A 14,761-nucleotide genomic window follows, 5' to 3' on the forward strand; every position below is an offset into this window, starting at 1 on the left:
GACTCCCCGTCCTTCTCTCCGGATCTCCGCCAGTTTCCATTTTTGAAGACCCTGACCTTTCTGGAGCTTCGGTGGACTCCGCCCCCTCTCCTGCCTGGATTCCTTCTTCCTGCCCGGTTACTTTTATTGCAGGTTCACAAGTCGCATCAAAGGGATAGCAGGTGGGCCCGTGAGACACGTTGGACACTGCAGACGCAGACAGGACGCCACCAGGTCTGTCTGAGGGGGCACTTCTGGGGCTCCCATCGTGCTCTTCCACCGCCGTATTGTCATTTGGGGAAGCAACCACAAGACTGAACCAGACTGAAGGTCCCAGTGCTCCGTCTCCACCGACGTCCCACTCCGCTTCCTCGCTTCTCCTGATGTCGGGAGACGCATTGGACTTCCTGGACGGAGCTGATGGGACATTCCGGTGGGTGGGGAGGGGTGCGGCAGGTTTTGGGGAGGCTCTGTGAGACTGGTCTGCCTGTGAGGCTCCACATTTAGGACACACAACCGTCTTTATCTCGCCATCTTCACCCTCTGAGGTTTGTCTTCTGGCTCTGTTGGACCCGCAGGAGACTCGATCCATTTCCTTTGCTTCTGCCACTGAGTGTGGAGTGGCAGGTCCATGTGGACAGGAAGACACCGCCCTGCGTCCTCCGTCTTCATGAGGCTCGGGCTCCGTGGTGCGGACGCTGCTGGCTGGGACGCCGCTGGCTGGGACGCCGCTGGCTGGGACGCCGCTGGCTGGGACGCCGCTGGCTGGGACGCCGCTGGCTGGGACGCCGCTGGCTGGGACGCCGCTAGCGACTTTCGGGTATGGGGACGCTTCGTTGCAGATACGGCATTGCGAGGCGCTGAAGGACAGGTCGTCTCCCGGGTCCTCTTTCAGGGACTGTAGGACATTAGAGGAGCTGCTGACTGCGGACAGGGATCGGTCCCCGCCTGCCTCAACCATCAGCTCGTCCTCCGTTTGTCCAACGACTTCACTGCGACTGCAGCACCTGCTCACCCTACGCACCTCGACGTGGGCGTGTCCGTCCCGGTCCACCTCAACCTGCTCCGTCACACACGTCTCCTGCCGGACCAGCTGGCTGTCCCCCGAGCGTCCCCTGCATTTGGAGAGTCGTGCCCGACAGCGCACCACCCTCCTGGAATGGCAGGATGAAGAGGAGCTAGAGGACGGCGCGTCTCTCCCTTCAGCCTGGGTGGGAGGGACAGGACACCGTCTCTGGCGATGGACTGGATTGTCCCACGAGTCGTCCGGCTGTTCCCGTCTCTGGCAGCAGCAGGGACAGCGGAACCCGGCCGAAAGGCTGGGCGGAGGTCGCTCGGAATAATCCACGCCCTCCGGGTCAAACGACGCAGAGTCAGAGCAGCTTTCTGATTGGCCCTGCTGCAGGCGCCGGGGCCGGGCGTGGCTCAGGGGACAGCAGTGGGTCCGAGACGGGGACTTCTTAACCCGCGTCTTCCACTGCAGGGTTTCGTCGCTACGCAGTCGGAAGCGCACCCTCATCTCCAGCGAGAGGCTGCCGTCCTTACCGACCAGGACGCGCTTCTCAACGCCTTCGGTGGCGATGGTGGGCGGGGCCCGGGGCTCGCCGCCGCCGCCGCCGCGCGACTTCTCCGGAGACACGGAGACACGCGTGGAGCGGCTGGAGGAATCTGAACGGGGGTGGATGACGCTCTTTTTGGTTTCCAGGCCAAAGTTTACTGAAGACAACAAAGAAAAAAGGGAAATCTGTTTACATTTGTTTGAAGGGTTAATCACCTCATTTAAATAAACTCGACGCTTTTTGTAGAGATCAAACAACAACGTCTTTATTGACCTTCGATATTCTCGCTAGCTCTGGACTGAGATCCTCGCCGGGTGGATCCTACTCCTGGAGTCGTGGGAGATCGGGCCCCGTTACCGGGAGATCGGGCCCCGTTACCGGGAGATCGGGCCCCGTTACCGGGAGTTCTGGCCCCATTACCGGGAGTTCTGGCCCCGTTACCGGGAGTTCTGGCCCCGTTACCGGGAGATCGGGCCCCGTTACCGGGAGTTCTGGCCCCGTTACCGGGAGTTCTGGCCCCGTTACCGGGTGTTCTGGCCCCATTACCGGGGGTTCTGGCCCCGTTACCGGGAGTTCTGGCCCCGTTACCGGGTGTTCTGGCCCCGTTACCGGGAGTTCTGGCCCCGTTACCGGGGGCTCTGGCCCCGTTACCGGGGGCTCTGGCCCCGTTACCGGGTGTTCTGGACCCGTTACCGGGAGTTCTGGCCCCGTTACCGGGAGTTCTGGCCCCGTTACCGGGTGTTCTGGCCCCATTACCGGGGGTTCTGGCCCCGTTACCGGGAGTTCTGGCCCCGTTACCGGGTGTTCTGGCCCCGTTACCGGGAGTTCTGGCCCCGTTACCGGGGGCTCTGGCCCCGTTACCGGGTGTTCTGGACCCGTTACCGGGAGTTCTGGCCCCGTTACCGGGAGTTCTGGCCCCGTTACCGGGGGCTCTGGCCCCGTTACCGGGGGCTCTGGGGCCGGGACCCGGAGACTTGCTTCCTGGAGGAGCCATCTTTTCCTCGGCGCTCGGGAGCGTCGGGCTGAAGGCTTCCCGCCCGACACACACCAACACGCCGGGACACGCCAGCAGCGCTCGCCAGCTGTCAACCTGGAAACGGATCGGTGGAGTCAGTCCCCAGGCCTGCATTGTGACCCCCCCCCCCCCCCCGTGCTCTTACCCTGCCGCCCTCCACGGTGTAGAGGTCGCGGACGTGAAACTGCATCAAAGCGGACGCTTCCTTGAGGAACGCCTTTAGGCTCCCGGCTGACCTTTGACTTAGCATCACGCCCTTCCTCGTCGCCGGCTCGCCGTTCTTCACCAGCAGCACCCGCCGCGGCCTGAACGGCGTTGGGGACGGCGCCTCAGGGGGGCGAGGCCGGTGGCTGTGGCGGTTGCTGGCTCGCTGGACGCCGATTGGCTTAGCTTGCCGCCGGTCAGAGCAGAGGGAGCAGCCGCCGTCCCGGAGCTGCTCCAGGTGTCGGATGGTGCGAGGGCCACGGGGCGTGGTCACGGCCCGCACCCCGAATGGCAGAGGCATCTGTACGTGGACGATAAATGCGTTACTGAGGATGCAGAGGGCTCGGTCGCCGGGCCTGCCGCACTGACCTTTGGGGAAAGGTCGTCCGGCAGGGTGTCGAAGCATTTGAAGCGCCGCCTGTGGACCGCCACCCCGACGCCCCCGGACTGGCTGGAGAAGGTGATCCCAGCGGTCTCATCGCTGAAGTGGGGTGAGGGACGGCCAGACGGGGGCCCTTCCTGGACCGGATCCGTGCCGGGATCACACGCCGCCGGCTGGAACGGAAACGGCAGGTCTTTCTGGAATCCATGACGACCGGCACACAGGAGAACTTTGGGACGTGAGCCCGAGAGACGTCGGTCTGACGCCGGTAACGATAGCGATGCCCCTTTGGAATGGACACGCCCCCCTTTCGGCTGGACGGCTTAAACATGGCCGCTCGCGGATGAGCAGGCCGAAAACAAAAGGCTTAGGCTTTAAGGCTCCGCGCCGCTTAATCCCTCGGACGCAAACGTTTCCCCAAAGACGACATCGTCCAGAAGCTCCTCCCGCCCGGCGACGGAACAGAATCTGTCCAAACGACACATTTCATAACCTCTAACCTCTAACCCTAACCCTAACCCTAACACATTTCAACGTAACGAAGCTGCTAGAATACAAACGGCATGAAGGAAGGGAGCGAGAAGCAGACTCATCATTACGTTCAATAAACCGTCGTTATAAATAATCAACCTGACGATCAGTCAGAGTTACGTCTGCATACTCACATATTCAGGAAACATTATCCAAACAAAAAGACGGAGGTCAGACCGTCCCCGTCCACATTCTGCTCCCTCACGCGCCGAGACACTCGCAGCTCTAATCTGAGAGGATTGGAATTACAATCTGTCGGGCAGCAGGGCGGCTCCTGATTGGACGTCATTGAAAACAGCAACAGTTTGTTTTCATTTTGACTCTAACGTTCATTTGAGACGACAAAAAAAAAAAAAGATGCAGAAAAACAAGTCCATAATTCAGATTGTTGTAAAACCTCAGAGAGCCGGCGGGATTTAGAGAAGTCAGGGATGAACGCGGAATGCAGGAAAATCAAAAAGTCATCAAAGGGACTTTTATTCACCATAAAAGCTTTGAACAGGTCGAGGTGCCGGCTGGGAATATCTCAGACGGGTGGATATTCTCGTTTATAGGAAGAGGCCATTTTATTCTGAAGTTAGAGCTTTTCTGGGCACAAATAAAAAGTGCATCAAGTTTTAGGACGAAGAAACTGTCCAAATATTTGAGATAATGAGATGCATGTTTTTATTTTATCAGTGCTGAAGTAAAGCCGGTTCAATCCGCACAGAACGAAAGAGATTATATGCTGCGTCTAATCCCATTAACAGGTGCGTCACCCCCCGCGGGCGGAAAAGAGGTCGCCTTTATCGACAGCCGCGGCCGCCCAGAAGACATCAAATACAGGACGTTAGGACGTTAAAGGGTGTTAAAGGACGTTAAAGGACGTTAAAGGACGTTAAAGGACGTTAAAGGACGTTAAAGGGTGTTAAAGGGTGTTAAAGGGTGTTAAAGGGCGTTAAAGGGCGTTAAAGGGGGTTAAAGGGCGTTAAAGGGCGTTAAAGGGCGTTAAAGGGCGTTAAAGGGCGTTAAAGGACGTTAAAGGGCGTTAAAGGACGTTAAAGGACGTTAAAGGGTGTTAAAGGGCGTTAAAGGGCGTTAAAGGGCGTTAAAGGGCGTTAAAGGACGTTAAAGGACGTTAAAGGGTGTTAAAGGGTGTTAAAGGGCGTTAAAGGGTGTTAAAGGACGTTAAAGGACGTTAAAGGGTGTTAAAGGGCGTTAAAGGGTGTTAAAGGGCGTTAAAGGGCGTTAAAGGGGGTTAAAGGGCGTTAAAGGACGTTAAAGGACGTTAAAGGGTGTTAAAGGGTGTTAAAGGGCGTTAAAGGGTGTTAAAGGGCGTTAAAGGGCGTTAAAGGGCGTTAAAGGGGGTTAAAGGGCGTTAAAGGACGTTAAAGGACGTTAAAGGGTGTTAAAGGGCGTTAAAGGGCGTTAAAGGACGTTAAAGGACGTTAAAGGACGTTAAAGGGCGTTAAAGGGCGTTAAAGGACGTTAAAGGACGTTAAAGGGTGTTAAAGGGTGTTAAAGGGCGTTAAAGGGTGTTAAAGGACGTTAAAGGACGTTAAAGGGCGTTAAAGGGCGTTAAAGGGTGTCCCGGGAGGACAAACCGCGCCCCTTTTCTCCTGCTACCGCAGAAGCAAGCCGCAAGTTTAGCCGCACGCTAAGCTAGTAGCATAACTGGAGTCACATGCTTCCAGCGGAAACTAACAGGGAGCAAAACACCAACTCACCCCCCCACACAGACAAACTCAACCCCCCCCACAGACGAACCAACTGAAGGTGTTGGCTCGCCATTGTCGGCCCCGGAACGCCGGAGAGATCCTCCTTTTCTAGAGGAGCCCGGCTAACGGGAACAGGTGCGTGAAAATGAGGGCAGGTGCTCTCAATGACAGGCTCGTCAGGAGCAACAGAGGTCAAAGGTTGCGTCCGGCGTCTCCAGTGAGATTCAATACGAGAGCAGGGTTATTACGGAACATTTCTACATGGATAGAATATTTGGGTCGGAACCACCTCCGGAATGTAAATAAGCCTCACCTGTGCTCAAAGATCAGCTGATTTAATCTACGACAATAAATACATGCCGAGCTGAGATCGTCCACTCCCGAAGAGGAGGGGAGGGGCCTCCCTGCTCGGTGACATCCTGCAGCTCAAGCTGCAGCAGGCAGCGGTGGCCCCTGGGGGGCGCCAGAACCCCGTCCCAGAACAGGGACAGTCTGCTCATTGAGCAATATTAAACACACTTTGGTACATGTACAAAATAACCTGATTCCATCCGAGTAGTTTTTATTTATTTAATAAAAACATTACAATCAATAAAACCACAACATAATTCTGGCACGCTTCCCCTCCTAAAGGTCAGGAGGCCTTCCTCCGGTAAACCGGCTCAGCCGTTAAACCAGCCGGTCGCCACGGCAACGTGAGACAGCACGGCTCGCACCATCTTAGGGAGGTCATACTCGTGCTTCCGTGGGGGGGGGGGCAGTCATGTGTTCAACAAATGAGCATTAAATAATAATATAATAATAAAAGATTATGAAGTAACCTTGTCCATCGTGCTCGTACGCATGCTGGACGCCACCAGGGAGCAGTAGAGGCCCAAGAACCCCAGAAGTCAAGCTTCTCCTTGGATGAAGCTGCTGGACTTGATCTGAACGCATCAATTCCAGATCCAAAGGGTTGTGAATACGCCAGATGTGACACATAGTCCGATTTTGTAATTTACACTTGAACGTTCAAATATTTCCGAACAGAAACTACGTTGTGAATGAACTTAAATGCTGGAATAGGTTTTATCCCGCGTTTGGGCATGATCCAGGCCCAAACGGGCCACGATGGATGATGCATGTCTGATTGTTGCTGCGCTGAAATAGCCTGGAGGCCGGCCAAACATCTGAGTGTGTGTTCTGCTCATCGTTGCCCCGTGAAGCCCTGAACTAATGGATCAGAATCAGAATCAGAAACTAATGGAATCAGAATCAGAATCAGAATCAGAAACTAATGAATCAGAATCAGAATCAGAATCAGAAACCAATGAATCAGAATCAGAATCAGAAACTAATGGATCAGAATCAGAATCAGAAACTAATGGAATCAGAATCAGAATCAGAATCAGAAACTAATGAATCAGAATCAGAATCAGAATCAGAAACCAATGAATCAGAATCAGAATCAGAAACTAATGGAATCAGAATCAGAATCAGAATCAGAAACTAATGAATCAGAATCAGAATCAGAAACTAATGGAATCAGAATCAGAATCAGAATCAGAATCAGAAACTAATGAATCAGAATCAGAATCAGAATCAGAAACCAATGAATCAGAATCAGAATCAGAAACCAATGAATCAGAATCAGAATCAGAAACTAATGGAATCAGAATCAGAATCAGAATCAGAAACTAATGGAATCAGAATCAGAATCAGAAACTAATGGAATCAGAATCAGAATCAGAATCAGAAACTAATGAATCAGAATCAGAATCAGAAACTAATGGAATCCGCCTCCTCTGAAAAAGACGAAATTCTTTATTTACTGTGAAAATGATTGTTTACATGTGACTGTAATTACCAGAATGAATTAACACCTCGTTATTTACATTCACAAGACAAAACCATTCTAAATTTAATTTGCTTCCTTAAGATATATTTAGGAGGAATGCTAAGCTTATTTATCGCATTTGGAACAGCAAAATACTTCAAAGGTATTTGAAAGCTGATTTTCATTAAATACATCCTAATGGTTCAAGGACAGCAGGTGCGGCAGGTGAGACGCTCGTCTGTGGAATGTGGAAAGCCAGACCTCCCAGCAGGACGGCGTCCTCTGTGTGTGCGTGTGTGTGTGTGTGTGTGTGTGTGTGTGCACGGGGTGGCGGTCGCCACCTGCGCCTGAAACTAAATTCAGTTTCGTTTAGGAGTCCAACGCTTGGGTTTGCCTTCTGCAGTGAGCGTAAATGATTTTACAGACATTAAAGGAGACATAAACAACAACAACAACAACCACAACAACAACAACAACAACCACAAGAACAACAACCACAACAACCACAAGAACAACCACAAGAACAACAACAACAACAACAACCACAAGAACAACAACCACAACAACCACAAGAACAACCACAAGAACAACAACAACAAGAACAACAACAAGAACAAGAACAAGAACAACAACCACAAGAACAACAACAAGAACAACAACAACAACAAGAACAAGAACAACAAGAACAACAACAACCACAACAACAAGAACAACAACAACAACAACCACAACAACAACAACAACAAGAACAACAACAACCACAACAACAACAACAACAACAACAACCACAACAACCACAACAACCACAACAACAACAACAAGAACAACAACAACAACCACAACAACAACAACAACAACAAGAACAACAACAACAACCACAACAACAACAACAACAACAACAACAACCACAACAACAACAACAACAACAACAACAACAACAACCACAACAACCACAACAACAACAACAACAACAACAACAACAACCACAACAACAACAACAACAACAAACCGCATGTTTCTACACTATCATGGTGGTGCATGACTGCCGAGTCAGCAAAGTCAGTAGGGGGGGCAGCAGAACCGGGTGCCAGCCATTACACCCCCCCCCCGATAAATGGCTGCGGACCGATCGATCAGCTTGGACTGGAGTAAAATCAATATTTCACCATTTGAATCTATCAGGAGAGGATCTTTGTGACGCTCCGGCCGCCTGGAGCCCCTTCCACATCCTCTTCCTCCTCTTCCTCCCCCCCCTCCCCCCCCCCATGCCACAAACACTTTGCACTTACGGCTAGTAATCAATATGCCAGCACCTTCGCAGATCTCAACCGCCGTCGCCTCGGCGGCGTGATGGATGGCGAGGAAGGCGAACTCTGTCCATGTCATCCCGCCGGCGGCCATTTTTCACACTTCATAAGAGCATCGGGAGAGAAGACAGAGGAAGGGGGGGGGGGGGGGCAGATAAAAGAAAGCAAAGATACAAACCAGACTCACTTCCTGCCGCCATTTTCTGAGGAACGGGAGACGGTCGTTAGAAGCGGTTTCATTTCCAAATCTATTGAACGATCACTTTCAGCTAAAGCGGCGGCTCCAAACCGGGGGGGCTAAGCCCAACCCCCCGCCCCCCGACAAAAGTTCATCCGCGAGCTTGAAAGCAAGACGGCGGTTTGTGTTTGTGTGTAAGCGAACCAGTCAGGGGTGAAATTAACCCCCCCCCGAAAGCATTTATCGCTACGCAGCACACAAGAGCAAAGTAAGCGTGACCAAGTCCCGCTAGTCAAACGTTACGTTTACAGAACAGCGGCGCATTAGCCGAGCTAAAGCTCCGCCCGCTAGTCAAACGTTACGTTTACAGAACAGCGGCGCATTAGCCGAGCTAAAGCTCCGCCCGCTAGTCAAACGTAACATTTACAGAACAGCGGCGCATTAGCCGAGCTAAAGCTCCGCCCGCTAGTCAAACGTTACGTTTACAGAACAGCGGCGCATTAGCCGAGCTAAAGCTCCGCTCTCACCGCGCGGCGTGCTCAACTACAATGGCGGCGAGCGCTTCGTGCCGCCACCCGGCAACACTTTGAGGAGTTTGTTTTTGGACTATTCAAAGTCTCGGCTTTAATTAACACTTTGAGGAGTTTGTTTTTGGACTATTTAAAGTCTCGGCTTTAATTAACACTTTGAGGAGTTTGTTTTTGGACTATTTAAAGTCTCGGCTTTAATTAACACTTTGAGGAGTTTGTTTTTGGACTATTTAAAGTCTCGGCTTTAATTAACACTTTGAGGAGTTTGTTTTTGGACTATTTAAAGTCTCGGCTTTAATTAACACTTTGAGGAGTTTGATTTTTGACTATTTAAAGTCTCGGCTTTAATTAACACTTTGAGGAGTTTGTTTTGGACTATTTAAAGTCTCGGCTTTAATTAACACTTTGAGGAGTTTGTTTTTGGACTATTTAAAGTCTCGGCTTTAATTAACACTTTGAGGAGTTTGTTTTTGGACTATTTAAAGTCTCGGCTTTAATTAACACTTTGAGGAGTTTGATTTTGGACTATTTAAAGTCTCGGCTTTAATTAACACTTTGAGGAGTTTGATTTTGGACTATTTAAAGTCTCGGCTTTAATTAACACTTTGAGGAGTTTGATTTTGGACTATTTAAAGTCTCGGCTTTAATTAACACTTTGAGGAGTTTGTTTTTGGACTATTTAAAGTCTCGGCTTTAATTAACACTTTGAGGAGTTTGTTTTTGGACTATTTAAAGTCTCGGCTTTAATTAACACTTTGAGGAGTTTGATTTTGGACTATTTAAAGTCTCGGCTTTAATTAACACTTTGAGGAGTTTGTTTTTGGACTATTTAAAGTCTCGGCTTTAATTAACACTTTGAGGAGTTTGTTTTTGGACTATTTAAAGTCTCGGCTTTAATTAACACTTTGAGGAGTTTGTTTTTGGACTATTTAAAGTCTCGGCTTTAATTAACACTTTGAGGAGTTTGATTTTGGACTATTTAAAGTCTCGGCTTTAATTAACACTTTGAGGAGTTTGTTTTTGGACTATTTAAAGTCTCGGCTTTAATTAACACTTTGAGGAGTTTGTTTTTGGACTATTTAAAGTCTCGGCTTTAATTAACACTTTGAGGAGTTTGATTTTGGACTATTTAAAGTCTCGGCTTTAATTAACACTTTGAGGAGTTTGTTTTTGGACTATTTAAAGTCTCGGCTTTAATTAACGACGACTCAGAGGCCGGGACAAAAGACAGTTTCCTTTCTGCTTGTCACCTTTTGTGCCAAAGCACATTGGAGGATTGAACCTGTCAATCAAGACTCGAGCCAGCATGTCGCCCCAGCAGCAGGATAATGGCGACCCCCCCCCCCCCCCCCTTTAAGGCTTAACCCTTTGAGGGAGCTTTTAATGGCCTTTTAGCGAAACAATAAAAAGACACTGTCCTCATATTATACAGTTTAGAGTGCAACAAACGAGAATGATAATCCTTCAGGACTACAAATCCAGTTTGATGCTGCTTCCTGGTGCCTCTCCAAAGGGGGGGGGGGTTGATTTGAAGACACTTCCTCGTGCCCCCCAAGCATCACGTGCATCAAAGTGAAGACATTGTCGGGGAGGGACAATGGCTGCCGTCACAGTCCAGGAGCTTGTGTGTCGTTATGTTTGTGCTCCCAAGAATCCCCCTCTGAGTGGGGGGGGGGGCTGGATTATCAAAGCAGCAGAAGCAAACAGCAGAGAACAATATCACCGGCGGCCCTCGGAGGGGGGGGGGGGGGGGGTACTTCTAGGTACTCCACCTGTTCAAAGCCAGATCTCAAACGTAAAACCGGTGAAAACGGTACAAACATTCTAAAAGTATTTTCATTTTTAGACTTCTTAAAAATGCAGAAACTGTGTTGAGACTTCCGTTCAGGCTCCAGCTGTACTCTGGAATGCCCCCCCATGTGCTAGGATCCTTAAATAGTCCGTTTGAGAGGCAGAAATCGATCCGGCTATCCGCCAGCCCAACAGATAATCAATAGCGATCAGAGTAATCAGAGTAATGGCGGCACAGAGTGGATAAAACGAACACTAATCACACCTCATTGGCCGACAGCATCGATTTGTGGCTCCGCTAGCGGGGGCCGTTAGCGTTTTAGTGACGCCCAGTCTGGCAGGAAAAAGGTAAACCGGAAAGAAACCGGAGCGTCGGGTCAGATTATGTTTCAGATTATTGATCTGCATCCATGAATGAAAGAAAATTAACATATAAAAACAGGATTTCTATTCGTTTAAATTCATTTTTGTTTGATTTCATTTCATCTTAAAGAATATGAGAGGAGACTCCGGATCACTTTTAAAGGCAGAACCTTTCACGGGACACGTTTTGTGAATAGTTCTCGAGTTGCCATGGAAACCCGCGATCTGAAACCTGTCACGCAGATCAATTTGTAACCATGGGGACAAAAACCAAACAAAAGCATCATTTTATCAGCAGCTTTAAGAGGTTGTTGTTGTCTGTGAGGGCCACGGCTCAAAAACGCCTACATTTCCCATAATTCAACACGACCCCCCCTCCCTCCCTAACGGAATGCTGACGCATGCAGATGCATTTTAGCGTTTAGCTTATCCAGAGATGCTTAAAGAAAACGCCGAGCAGCAAACGCTCGCCCCCGTGTGGCCGTGGAGCCCCCCCCCCCCCCCCCCCCGCACCCCCACAAAACAGTTCTTATCTCATAGTGTGGATGATGATAATGAAGGTGTGTGTGTGATCAGGAGCATCCCTGCTTGAAATGATTAGAAAGTTGGGGCCATTATGAGCTGCCTTTTGTGCCTCAGGTAATGAATAGGGGGGGGGGGGGGTCAGGGAGTACTTTGAGGAACTAACAGCCTTTTTAATCCGTTAATCCTGAGGAAAACCAATTTCACCCTCACACACCCTCACACACACACACACACCCTCACACACACACACACACACACACACACACACTCACACACACACCCTCACACACACACACACACACACGCAGCGTGGGGGGGGGGGGGGTGTTTAACCTGCCCGTGTTAATTTCCCGGCTCAGGGACCTGCTGATCCTGGAGATTAGGTTCATTAGAATCACATGTGTGTGTGTGTGTGTGTGTGTGTGTGTCCTGGTATCCTGATAGGGGGGGGCGATCAGTGTCAGGTTGGCGGTGACCCCCCCCCGATGTGATGAAGGCCACAGGAACCTTTCTAGCGTTTGACCTTTCTCCTTTTGCTCCCCGAATCGGAACTCTTTTCTTTTTAAACGTATTTTAAACTCGTTGGCTGAAACACACCGACGCGCTTCACGATGCATCAGTGTTGCCATGGAAACCCCCAATCTGACCATTGAAGAAGAAGCAGCTTCTAACCGAACCCCCTCGGATCCGGAGGGGGGGGGGGCGTTGGGGTCCTATCACTGCTCCATAATGGAAGGGTGTCAGGGGAGTTCTATCACAGCGCTGGGGTGTCTGGGGGGGGGGGGGGGGGGGGGCGTCTCTGTCTCCCAACCAACCATCGGTCCTGCATGATTACCCCCCCCCCCCCCCCCCAACCTCCACACACATCCTTCCGGATCAGGCCCTCATCGTTCAGTTTCCTTCTGGAGGACGTTATATTTATGATTTCTAACCCACGCCGTCCCTTTAAGTGCTTCAGACACACCTTTGCTGTTCTCAGGTATCTACTCTAACCCACGCCGTCCCTTTAAATGCTTCAGACACACCTTTGCTGTTCTCAGGTGTCTATTCTAACCCACGCCGTCCCTTTAAATGCTTCAGACACACCTTTGCTGTTCTCAGGTGTCTATTCTAACCCACGCCGTCCCTTTAAATGCTTCAGACACACCTTTGCTGTTCTCAGGTATCTATTCTAACCCACGCCGTCCCTTTAAATGCTTCAGACACACCTTTATTGTTCTCAGGTATCTACTCTAATCCACGCCGTCCCTTTAAATGCTTCAGACACACCTTTGCTGTTCTCAGGTATCTATTCTAATCCACGCCGCCCCTTTAAATGCTTCAGACACACCTTTGCTGTTCTCAGGTATCTACTCTAATCCACGCCGTCCCTTTAAATGCTTCAGACACACCTTTGCTGTTCTCAGGTGTCTATTCTAATCCACGCCGCCCCTTTAAATGCTTGAGACTCCGTGTCTTTCCTTTGGGGGTTCATGAACGACATCGATTAACACAATCAAACCGGCATAAGATGATCAATCATACCTTTCATGCCCCCCCCCCCCCCCCCCCATTAATTCAATCCCCATTATCCGTGCTCAGGACGAGGCCGTAATGGATTTGTGCACTCTAACAGAAAATGGCTTTTGAACCAACACACGATTAGCAGGGGGGGGGGGTAAGCCTGCATCTTTAAAATGGGGGGGGGGGTCATAATGTGTACGGAGCTTTCATTTACCACACCAGGGGGGGCTATTAATCAAAGCTACTTCATTCACTTGATTTGAATCATTTAGTCCATTTCCCCCACAAGCCCCTTTGTCCCAGCGTCCGTCCCAGCGTCCGTCCCAGCATCCGTCCCAGCGTCCGTCCCAGCATCCGTCCCAGCGTCCGTCCAGCGTCCGTCCCAGCATCCGTCCCAGCATCCGTCCCAGCGTCCGTCCCAGCGTCCGTCCCAGCGTCCGTCCCAGCGTCCGTCCCAGCGTCCGTCCCAGCATCCGTCCCAGCGTCCGTCCCAGCATCCATCCCAGCATCCGTCCCAGCGTCCGTCCCAGCATCCGTCCCAGCATCCGTCCCAGCGTCCGTCCCAGCATCCGTCCCAGCATCCGTCCCAGCGTCCGTCCCAGCGTCCGTCCCAGCATCCGTCCCAGCGTCCGTCCCAGCATCCATCCCAGCGTCCGTCCCAGCGTCCGTCCCAGCATCCATCCCAGCGTCCGTCCCAGCGTCCGTCCCAGCATCCATCCCAGCGTCCGTCCCAGCGTCCGTCCTCCGTCCATCCGTCCCAGCGTCCGTCACAGCGTCCGTCACAGCGTCCGTCCCAGCGTCCGTCCCTCCGTCCATCCGTCCCAGCGTCCGTCCCAGCGTCCGTCCCAGCGTCCGTCCGCCTTCCCTCCGTCCCAGCGTCCGTCCCAGCGTCCGTCACAGTGTCCGTCCCAGCGTCCGTCCCAGCGTCCGTCCCAGCGTCCGTCCCAGCATCCGTCCCAGCGTCCGTCCCAGCATCCGTCCCAGCGTCCGTCCCAGCGTCCGTCCCAGCATCCGTCCCAGCATCCGTCCCAGCGTCCGTCCCAGCGTCCGTCCCAGCATCCGTCCCAGCGTCCGTCCCAGCGTCCGTCCCAGCATCCGTCCCAGCGTCCGTCCCAGCATCCATCCCCAGTCTTCCTCTCCTCCTCCCCCACCCCCAGTCTTCCTCTCCTCCTCCCCCATCCCCAGTCTTCCTCTCCTCCTCCCCCACCCCCAGTCTTCCTCTCCTCCTCCCCCACCCCCAGTCTTCCTCTCCTCCCCACCCCCAGTCTTCCTCTCCTCCTCCTCCATCCCCAGTCTTCCTCTCCTCCTCCTCCACCCCCAGTCTTCCTCTCCTCCTCCCCATCCCGTCTTCCTCTCCTCCTCCCCATCCCCAGTCTTCCTC

General features: G+C 51.7%; 1 protein-coding gene across 1 annotated transcript in view; it reads right to left on the reverse strand.

Annotated features, from left to right (window-relative positions):
* The window catches only part of LOC137912204 (uncharacterized), an 11,599-nt gene extending 3,015 nt beyond the window's left edge, over positions 1-8,584 (reverse strand). The window contains exons 1-6 of the mRNA XM_068756554.1: positions 8,497-8,584; positions 3,127-3,368; positions 2,699-3,058; positions 2,531-2,628; positions 1,808-1,921; positions 57-1,712 (exon numbers count right to left, since the gene is read on the reverse strand). Coding sequence (XP_068612655.1) covers positions 57-1,712; positions 1,808-1,921; positions 2,531-2,628; positions 2,699-3,058; positions 3,127-3,368; positions 8,497-8,584 — 2,558 coding nt within the window. The remainder of the gene's footprint in view (positions 1-56; positions 1,713-1,807; positions 1,922-2,530; positions 2,629-2,698; positions 3,059-3,126; positions 3,369-8,496) is intronic.
* Positions 8,585-14,761: the final 6,177 nt, after the last annotated feature.

The sequence above is a fragment of the Brachionichthys hirsutus genome, chromosome 24 (genome assembly GCF_040956055.1).
Source record: "Brachionichthys hirsutus isolate HB-005 chromosome 24, CSIRO-AGI_Bhir_v1, whole genome shotgun sequence".
Taxonomy (NCBI): Eukaryota; Metazoa; Chordata; class Actinopteri; order Lophiiformes; family Brachionichthyidae; genus Brachionichthys; species Brachionichthys hirsutus.